Raw genomic sequence first — 11,106 nt, 5'->3', positions numbered from 1 at the left:
AAATTGGCCTTTGTAAACTCTCAGGGGGAGCTGAAGCCAGACTGTGATCCAAAGACTGTAACGTTTCCCTTGAAGCCTTCATGCAATAATAGTAATACTGCCCCTTTATACTTGCTAACAGGTTTTTCAAAATTAAATATGTTGTTGAAGAATATATGTTGGCAGTAAACTAAAAGAAATGCAAAGGAATGATTAAGAAGTCAAGATGATATTTACATGTAAAAAGGAGAGAGATACAATTGCAGATATACCAGAGTCTTTTGAGATCTTATTAAATGTTTTATTTCTTAACATTCTTAGATATTACTAAATATTTGATTTCTTAACCTGATAGTGGGTACATGAATGTTTATTATTCTGTATATCATACATTATTGTGCTTATGAATTGTTTCACAATTTACAAAAAATCACCCTAACTATTCCCCTTGCTCAGGTTCCATGCTCATTAAAGAACATTCTGGTGATGCTCTGACTTCTATTGTAGCTTTACCTCCAATAAGCAAATGGACATCAGACCATTTGGCATGTGTAATTCTCTTTTTAGAGTAATAAACTGGTGTACAAGTTTTATTTTAGAAAAAAGTATTAAAACAATGAATGTTTAGTTCACTTAATTACTATGTTCTTATAAATGAAATGAAATTGGTCTCAAAATATATCCTCTTAGAGCCAATAATCTTCTGCAACTAACCAAATTCATTCTCAGAATCAAGACCTTTTTGACGCTTCAATCTCCTTCCATATTGCAGCTTCAATTTTTGAAGTATCATATTCCCTCATCATATCAAATTCAAGCCACGGCTGACTCCACTTCTGAGCTTCTTTCATTTGCTCTTCAGTTAAACAAAGATCAAATCTGATTCCTTTAATATTAAAATTTGGACGTTCCCAGCGTTTAGACCAGGGCTTAGGCTTCATTTTCACTTTCAGCTAAGGAAGATTAAAGAAAAAAAAAAGGAATAATTAGGCTGATAGGCATAAGCAAAAATTCTTCTGAAGTTTTCATTAAGATGATTCTTTCTTATTTTCTACTTGAACTTCTGGTTTCGAATGTATAACCCATACCTCATTAACAGGAACTTTCTGGGTAGGCTCTTGTGCTACTGGCTTCATATTCACATCAAAAGTGCTATATTCAGGAAGGGCATCTCGTAAGTACAGCAAGCTATCATCCAGCCGTTTCTCTAATTTGACCACTTGAATCTCCTGGACCCGAGGATTATAAAGTTCAAAGCAAATCTCAACACCTAAATAGAAAATAAAATATATTCTTACAATCTAAGTCCACATTCCTATACATGTTTCATACTACCGTAAAAGCATTTCATAAAGGAATTAGCACAAAGTTTTGCATGTAGAAAATGTGCCGTTAATTTGAAATGTTAAAGATAAAGATTACTTTATAGAAATAAGCTAAAATCCATTTAAATATAAAGTGAGAAAGTCTGAATTGGAATGATAGTCTAAAAAAGAAAAAATGGCTTCTAGAAATATGTTGAGTCACATATCTCTTAATTCTCATAGTAGTAACTTCAGAGAAAGTCTGAATTCTTCCCTATGTCATGTTTTTATCTCCCAATTACTTGAAGAAAAATCAATCTTCCATGTTAAGAGTAATAAGATTAATGGTGCAAAAGAAGTAAAATATTAAGTTCCAACTTTGGTTAGAAGCTCCTTTGATTAAGGATTAGTGGATTGAAGGGCTGGAGAGAACTAGTTTTGCTTTGCCCTTTCACCTTTCACCATGTGAGGGCACAGTGCTTGGCCCTTCCAGAGCACACAGCAACAAGGCACCATCTTGGATGCAGGGAAGGAGGCCTCACCAAATACCAAACCTGCCAGCACCTTGAACTTAGATTTCCCAGCCTCCCGAACTGTGAGAAATAAATTTGTTCTTTCTAAATTACCCAGCCTGTAGCATTTTGTTATAACAGCACAAGCAGAATAAGACACCAGAAATGTAAACCAGAGACTGCACAAATGCAAGCAGATGATGGTGACATGGATGAGGGTGACAGCAATGTAGAGGGAAAAACAGACAAAACCGTGATATATTTTTTGGAGATTGTGCCAAGAAAACTTGATTGACTGCATGTGTGAAAGTAAGTGGGTAGGCAGTGGTACCATTTATGGAAATAGAAAAGACTGTGAATGGAACACCCTGCAAGGGGAAATAAAGGGTTCTGCTTTCAACTTATGCTGGTAAGACATCCAAATAGAGTGTTGATCAGAGTTGCAAATGCAAATCTGGAACTTAAAAAGGGTCAGTCCTGGAGTTATAAATTTGGAAGTTATCATTATAAAGATGGTATACAAAGCCATTGGACAAGAAGGAAACACTAATGCAGGAAGTAGTGATGGGGAAGTTCGAGGCAGGTTATAACAGTCAGACATACTATAGAGAATGGCCAGAGGGAGCTAATCCTTTTTGAGTATTCTGTATCCAGTACTTCAAATTCAGTATCTCACAGTTGATTGGCTAGAACCATGTAGAGTAGAAACTATTACTATCTTAATGTTTAAAGAAAATCAAATGACTCACTCCTATGCTCATTTACTTCTATTACAAGGCCTCTCCAAGTATTTGACTTGATTTAAGGCACAAATCAATTATGTCCTGCTGAATTCCTACATGCACAGCCCACTAGGTCATTACAGACAGCAACTGCTTTCACATTTTCAATTTCTTTGAAAATAAGAATACTTTGTTGTTGGAACTTCATGAAGCATTCAACTTGATAAACTTAACTGTTCCTGCCATTTTAATTAATAATCTTGCTAGAGTTTTAGTACTTGTTCCTCTGCCTATAAGGCATAGTATACAAACACAATTTTGCCTTTTTAAAATTCCTCCCAAGTCATGTAAGACAGTGATATTCATTTTAGGAGCAAGTAATTCATGAAGACATTATATGTTTGACTTAAAGTTTTACTCATGGGTTATTTGCTCCTAAAACGAATATCCCCATACTGCTTTATAGTGATTTATTCCCCCCTTTGATGTTGCCATGGTTTGCAAAGTCTACTTCTAATGACTGTTGCTCCAATAATATAAGAAGCCTTCAAGAGAAAGATGTCCATCAACCACATTTAATCATTAACATCAAATCTCAATCCATTCTAAAGCCACAGGCTCCACATCTTCCCTCAGAGTCCCCTTTTACTTTCAAATTTCAGATTTCTTATCCCAGGATGCAGAAACAAAAAGGAATCCTGAGATAACATTTTCTAGACAATGAAAATGATGAAATAAAACTTACCCTGTCCTTCGATAACATTCCTAAGGATGAAAGTAGCTCCAAGGCCTTTTCCTGATCTCTGGATGCAAATCCCCAGAAACTGGCTGATTTTTCCACTGGCATATGGGTCAGCTGTAGTAACACGAAGAATACTTCCTACAAATTCAAAAGAGAAGTGAACTTTTTTTCCAGCACATCCAGCTGAAAAGTAAACTTTATATAAGATGCAGAAACAAACAAATAGCATTTCTAGGTAACTTCTTCTTAACTTCCTAAATCTTTTAATTTAGGAAGAAATACTTCATATGAGCATAACCCAGATATGTAAAAAAAAATCTTCTTTTGTTTTTTAAGAAAACTAACCATCCAATCACTAAGAAACTAACCACCCAATCACTAATAATAAAATCATACAGCTCTTACTGACCAACGTAGAACTCTGGGATGTGGAGTACTTTTCTCCTTTCTAACATATCTTTTCTTTCTATTTGAAATTTCAGAGGATCTGTTCTTCCCCTTTGAGGAATGAATTCAGGACTCAAGAACCTGTGAAAAATACAAATAAATAAATTAATTAAAAGTAAACTTAAAAGGCTGCTAAAAGAAAAATTGTTGCTTTTCAAAGAAATTAAAGAATACGATATTGACGTGTTTTATTGTTCATTGTCTAAATAAAAGTCAATCTTATTTCCAAAATTGTTAATGCTCATGAAAATAGCTAACAATTCCTGAGTACTCACCTGGTATTTTGTTAAAAGCTTTGTGAAACATCTATTGCATAAATTAATCCTTCTAGCAACCATGTGTATTTGGTGTCATCTCCTTTTTACAGAGCAAGAAACTGAAGCTTGAAAAAAGTAAATAACTAACTAACCCATTGCTACATTAGCTATAAATCTGTCAAGTCAAGATTTAAATGTAGGTATGTTTGTCAGTCTCCAAAGCCTATGACCATTACTACAGGTCTCACACTGAGCTATACATGCTATAATAAATTATGTCAGAAAAGACATCAACATATAAATTACTAATTATAAAATGACTTTTAAAATGATCTTCCTGATCAGAGAAGATGGCCCTGGAGATGGTGCTGAAGGGCCTGTGGCATCTGCAGGCTTGTTTGCTGTGTCTGCTGGCCAAGACTATAGACCAGTTTGAGTATGATGATTGTGACAACTGTGACGCCTATTGGTAGTCCTGGTGTCTCGTGGTTATCTTTCTGCCCTCCTGGTACAGCAGTATCCCTTGAAGAAATCCTGAGCTTTGTAGTGCTCTTCGCTCCCTGACCATGTTGAATAATTCTTGCTTTTCCCCCTCCTCATCTGTTTTCTTCTGTTTACTGCTCTTCCTGTACCTTAGGCCAGTCCCGCATCCTTGCATTTCACATTCTCCTAACTGGAGACCCTTGGGCCTTAGGCGACTGCTGGGTCCTCGTCTGCCTTGTTTGTGCCTCTGTAGGAGGTAAGTCCTTGCTTTTCTCCTCTGGCCTAGTAGGGGACCTTGGGTAATGTCCCATTTTTGGCCAAGGTGAGGTATTTGTTTTAGAATAAAAAATTCACCATAAATTCTCATTTACTTAAATTTCCACAGAAATCCTGTTAGTGTCCCCATTTTGATTTCCCTAATTTGCTGGTTCTCCCTCTGTAAAAAGAGAATGATTAGACCCTGCCTGTTTACCTCAGGACTGTTGTGATTGTAGAAATGAAGCTATGTGAAAATTGTGTAAATCTTATAAAGGTGAAATCCTTTCGCTTAAAAAATAATAATCTTCCTTTTTTTCTTAACTGATTTTAAGCTCATTATGAAATATTTAATCTACATAAAAAGTATAAATGACAGTACAATGAATATTCATGTCTCTACCACCCACCTCAAGAAATAAATTATCAATATTGTGGAAGCCCCAGCGTATCCCTTCCTACTCTGTAGAGTTCATTACTATCCTAAATTTGGTGATTATTCCCATGAATTTCTTCCTCTTCCTCAATTTTCTACTTTGAAAATTTTAAAGCCTACCAAAAAAATAATAATACAATGAACAACTGTAGATCGTTCATCTACTTTTACTAACTGCTAAAATTCTGCTGTATTTGCTTTATATATACATATCATTTTTTTCTGAACCATTTGAAAATGTCAGCCAGGTGTGGTGGTTTACATCTGTTATCCCAACACTTGAGAGGCCGAGGAGGGTAGATCATTTGAGCCCAGGAGTTCCAGACCAGGCTAGGCAACATAGTGAGACCTCATTCTCCAACAAAAAAATGTTAAAAATAGCCAGGCATGGTGGCGGGCACCTGTAGTCCCAGCCACTTGGGGGGATGAGTAGGGAGGGGCCTAGGAGTGGGAGGCTGCAGAGCCAAGATCATGCCACTGCACTCCAGCCTGGGTGACAAAAGCAAGGCTCTGTCTCAAAAAAATGGAAGAGCAAGGCATTTCATTCCTCAATAATTTAGAAGGCTTATGCTAAGAATAAGGACTTGCTCCTGTATTATCATGATACCCTTATGACACCTATAAAAGTTAGCATTAATTTGATAACATAATCTAATACAGAGGTATCCAATCTTCTGGCTTCCCTGGGACACACTGGAGGAATTATCTTGAGCCACACATAAAAGACACTAACAACAGCTGGTAAGCTTAAAAAAAAAAAAAAGTCACAAAAAAATCTCATAATGTTTTAAGAAAGTTTATAAATTTGTGTTGGGCCACATTTAAAGCTGTCCTGGGCTGCGGGTTGGACAAGCGTGGTCTAATATAGGGTTCATACTCAAATGTATGTCGATATCCTGGGAAGGTATTTTACATCTATTTGTTGCCCAATTCAAAATACAATCAAGCTTCACACATCATATTTGGTCGTTAGTCTCTCAAACTAAGACTTTTCCCCATCTTTGTATTTTTATAACATTAACTTTTTTGAACAGTCAAGACCTACTATCTTATCCCTGGATTCTGTATTGTTTCCACATACCTAGACTAAGGTTAAATAATTTTAGTAAGAATATCACAGAGATGATGCTGTGAACAACTTATTCTGTCACATCAGGAGACACATAATATCAGCTGGTACCACTACTGGTAAAGTTATGTTTGACTGGCGAAGTTTCAGAAGGTCCCCCTTAAATTTCTTTTTACTTTACATATGCACGTATGTCTGCGTAACATATACTATTGTTTAGTATAGTTTTGTTTTTGTTTTTTCTGAGACGGAGTCTTGCTCTGTCAACCAGGCTGGAGTGCAGTGGCACCATCTCAGCTCACTGCAACCTCCGCATCCTGGGTTAAAGCAGTTCTCCTGCCTCAGCCTCCTGAGTAGCTGGGATTATAGGCGCATGCCACCACGTCTGGCTTTTTTTTTTTTTTTTTTTTGTATTTTTAGTAGAGACGGGGGTTTTACCGTGTGGGCCAGGCTGGTCTCGAACGCCTGACTTCGTGATCCGCCCTCCTCGACCTCCCAAAGTGCTGGGATTACAGGTGTGAGCCACTGCGCCTGGCCTATAGTTTTAAACTTCATAAAAATAGCATCCTACATTAATGATTCTAAAGGTTTTTTCCCACACATATTTGTGAAAATCATCCATGTTTAATTAAAAGTCAGTTCTTGTTCATTCACTTTTCACTGCTGTACAATATTCTGTCATATGAATGCATTTGCCTATTCACCTACTGTTGGTTATCTATTCTGCCTCTAAATTTTTGTTATAAAAAATACTTACATTCATTCTTGTACTTGTCTCCTTGTACATACATGTAAGAGTTTAGGTTGTGTGCTTTCTGAGTGAGAAGGTATACACAACTTAAACTTACTAAATTCTGTCAAATTGTTCTCCAGAACATATCATTTACATTCCTGTTTAAGTGAATTCTATTAAATGCCACCCTTTAAGAGATATTCCATTAATACCTTAAAAAAAAAAAGTTTTATAAGGAAATATTTTCTGAATCTCTAGGTTCTCTAACTCCAAGTTTACTTCTATTTAAATCAGTGGAATATTTTAAATGTTTAAAAAAATAAAAAATAAAAGGCCAGGCGTGGTGCCTGTAGTTCCAGCTACTCAGGAGGCTGAGGCGGGAGGATCACTTGAGTCCAGGAGTTTTGAGGCTGCCGTGAGCTAAGATCACCACTCCACTCCAGGCTGGGTGACTGAACCAGACTCTATCTCAAAAATTTAGGAAACAAAAAAAAAAATCCCAGAGGTAATCCAATCAACAACCTACAGCCCTTTCAAGAAGCCTATAATCACAGCAGGTTTTTTCCTCTGAAAATTGCTTTTTTAAAAAGGTTGTTACACAGCTCTCTTTTCAGATCTTAAGTCCTTTAAATTTACATGTACCTCCAAGATGACCACCATTCATTTTAGTTTTTATTCACACTGTTTTGATGAGTAAGTTTCAGACACACTTTAGCGGCAATTTTTACTGTGCCTTGTCTGCCAAAACTTCCAACCTAACCCACAGCAAATTTTTTAAGTTGGCCAATCTATTCCTATCCAGGGTTGGGGTCTTTTGAGAGAAAAGAACGGCTCTTAAACAGGTATAAACAGATGTACCTCAGAGAAAAACTCTGGTATAGGACATACACCACAGAAGAAAGAGCTTAAAATATGGGGAATCTTTGAAGTTCTGACTCAATAAAAATGCAAAGAAGTTGAATGCTGGCTTGGGGAGAAGCGAGGAAGACAGAACACTGTGGTGCACGGGCTCATGAATCCTACACACCAGCTCGTGCAGGGGAAGGTGCAGCCCCCATCTTAGAGCCGGTACCTCCGACGCGAACGCGCTGACCCGCTCACCGACCCCAGCTGCCGGCCTGGCGCCAGGGTAGTGCCTCACCTGCGTTCCTGTTCCGCTGGGCGGCGCTTGTCCATGATGATCGGCTTCGGCGGCGGCTGGAACGCGCCAGGCTCAGAAGGCCCAGTGCTGTGCTGCCGGACAGGCCCCGCGTGGACCCCTGCGGGAGCAGACGACGAAGGTCAGGACTCTAGTGCCAGCCCCTAGATCCCGCAGAGCCCCGCAATCTCCCCCAACGCGGTGTCCCACGGAGGACCAACTCTGGGGTTGCCTCTCATCTCCAGGCTTGCCTCCCCCATCCTGACCCTGGGCCCCTAACGTGCCCCAGCTCGCAAGTCCCGCTCCTCTTACTGCAGGCGAAAGAGGCCGGCGCGGGGAACAGAGTCCTGGCGGCTTGGAAACTCCGACTTAGGCCCATTGCAGCCCCGTGCCCCGCTGCAATGCAGGAAGCCATGCCAGCTAGCTTACGTCAAGACTACAACTCCCAGTAATCAGCGCGACGAGATTGTAGCTGCCTGCCACTAGATGGCGGCTGCTATGGGACAAAATAGATAAGTCTCTCCCCCTGCTCCTTTCCTGATGTCTTAGGAAAAGAGCAAATTTCTCTAGTTCCCCATAATGAGCCAAGTTACACCCCTCCACAGGGGTGTTTTCCCCCGGCCTAGAAAGCTCTTTCCTACCTCTCTGAATCAACTGTATCTTCTCAGGCAAGCTCTCGCTATGTGAAAATCCCGTTGTAGGCCTTCATTCCCACTAGGTGCCTTCGATTGGCAGCTCTGATCTCATTTGCAATTCTTTCTTCCTTGTGTAATTATTAGATTAGTATTTAAATCTGCTATTATACTATAATGAGGCAAGGGAAGGGAGAAACTCTCACTAACTCTTTGTTTTTGTTTTGTTTTGTTTTTCTGAGACAAGGTCTTCTTCTTTTGCCCAGGCTGGAGTGCAGTGGCGTGATTATGGCTCTGCAGCCTGCAACTCCTGAGCTCAGGCGGTCCTCTCACCTTAGCCTCCAGAGTAGCCGAGACTACAGTCTTGCACCATCACGCCCAGCTGATTTTACGAATTCTTTGTTGAATGCACAGAAAGGAGAATAGAGCAGTCCCTGACAGAACTGCTGGCCCCTAGTCCTTGAGACTACAGAAAGCCTAAACCCTTTGAGGAACCCAAATGAATTTGGGCTGGGCAACAGTGGGTATGGATAGTGGGAGAAGTAAAGCTGAAAAGTCTTGTTAAGAAATTTGGAAAATGACTGGGCATGGCCAGGTATGCCTGTAACCCCAGCACTTTGGGAAACCGAGGCAGGAGGATCCCTTGAGTTCATGAGTTGGAAACCAGCCTGGGCAACATAGTGAGAACTTATCTCTAAGAAACAAACACAGCCAGGCACGGTGGCTCACGCCTTTAACCCCAGCATTTTGGGAGGCCAAGGTGGGCAGATCGCCTGAGGTCAGGAGTTTGAGACTAGCCTGGCCAACATGGTGAAACCCCTTTTCTACTAAAAATAAAAAAAAAATGTATCCTAGTTTGGTGGCAGGCTCCTGTAATCCCAGCTACTTGGGAGACTAAGACAGGAGAATCTCTTGAACCCGGGAGGCAGAGGTTGCAGTGAGCTGAGATTGTGCCATTGTACTCCAGCCTGGGCAACAAGAGCGAAACTCCGTCTCAAAAAAAAAAAAAAAAAAAAAAAAAAGAAAAAAAGAAAAAAAAAAGGAAAGAAAAGAAAGAGAAACAAGCACAAAAAAAGAAATTTGGAATTTGTTATCTCAGCAGTGGTGACACAGTATAAGGATTGAACACTTAGAGTAATGTGATTATTCAACTACGTATTAGTCATTCCAGTTGTATTAATGTCCCAAAGCTACCTCAAATTCAGCATATCCATACTGAGTTCATCTTGTTCACCTCCAGACTTCCTTCCCAGTATTGGCTATCTCAGGCAATGACTTCAGCATCCACTCTCTTGCCTAAGCCAAAAATCTCAGTGCCATCCTTGATTCTTCCCTATCTCCCCCTGGATGAAGTTCCAAAAAGTATGCCTGGCACCATCACATATTTCAGGAATCCATGTACCTTCTCATCCTTCCATCTGTATTACCAATCTAGGTCACCATTTTTTCCCCTCAGGATCCCTGGAGATCCCTGGAGATCCCTGCAACAGCCTTCTCATTAGTCTTCCTTCCTGTAGTTACCTTCAGTCCTTGACACAGCAACCAAAAAAGATGGCACAGAAATGCATACCCTGTTCTTGGGTTTCCCCAGTTTAAAGCCTTACTGTTTACTTTTGACAGATATCAAATGCTCAAAAAAGCAACCAACCTCTGCAGTTTGGCCCCCATACTCCAACTTGGCATCGTGAAAAACAAGAGCTGTTACACCAGCCTGAGGAACAGGGCCATGTTTTGAGCACAGAACTCAAGGTGCTGTGAAGAAAGACAGGGCCTTGTATTTTAACTCTAGCTTTTTTTATTAGAACAAGAATTTATTCTATAAATGACAAGGAATCACACAACCAAAATTTCAGATGAGCAATATTTTGGCTCTTCTACCTACCCAAAAAAGTAGACTTCAAGCTGTTAAGAGTAAAAGGGAGGAGAGGCAAAGATAATCATGACTGGCAGTGGTGAATATTTTTCTGTATTAACCATGCCCAGAACACTTGGCCTTCACTCTTGCTAGGATTGGTGCTATGGGCAGGGGCAGAAAAATAAAAGACAGACCTTCACAGGAGGACGGCAGAATTTACTAGACATTGCCAAGCCATGCCTGCTGCCCTCCCCGCTTCTACAGTTGAAGGAATAGTTGTGTAGAGTTTTACAAAACTGGAAGAATGAACCTAAAGAATCTTATTTAATTTTCTCCTATATTCTTGCTCACCCAACATCCATCAGGCCATTTTGACCTTATCTTAATGTGGAGAACAAGCTGGAGTTTAAATTATTCCACCAAACAACTTCATAGAGCAAAATCAAAGAGCACAGAGCTGGCTCAACCACTTTGTGAGCTGATTACAGGAATAGTTAATTATTTTCTTCTGTGTTTTACACCCATGGAAAGGAGATCATGAA

General features: G+C 39.7%; 1 protein-coding gene across 1 annotated transcript; it reads right to left on the bottom strand.

Annotated features, from left to right (window-relative positions):
- Positions 1-263: 263 nt before the first annotated feature.
- Positions 264-8,536, bottom strand: MRPL19 (mitochondrial ribosomal protein L19). Its single transcript, XM_010362803.2, has 6 exons — positions 8,390-8,536; positions 8,081-8,198; positions 3,669-3,787; positions 3,263-3,397; positions 1,068-1,249; positions 264-932 (listed from the first exon to the last, which is right to left on the bottom strand). The coding sequence occupies exons 1-6, from the start codon at positions 8,490-8,492 to the stop codon at positions 711-713; spliced, it is 879 nt and encodes a 292-aa protein (XP_010361105.1). The 5' UTR covers positions 8,493-8,536; the 3' UTR covers positions 264-710.
- Positions 8,537-11,106: the final 2,570 nt, after the last annotated feature.

Source organism: Rhinopithecus roxellana, chromosome 17 (assembly GCF_007565055.1).
Source record: "Rhinopithecus roxellana isolate Shanxi Qingling chromosome 17, ASM756505v1, whole genome shotgun sequence".
NCBI classification, from domain to species: domain Eukaryota; kingdom Metazoa; phylum Chordata; class Mammalia; order Primates; family Cercopithecidae; genus Rhinopithecus; species Rhinopithecus roxellana.
The sequence above is the reverse complement of the archived record's forward strand: the minus strand, read 5'-3'. Positions and strand labels throughout refer to the sequence as shown.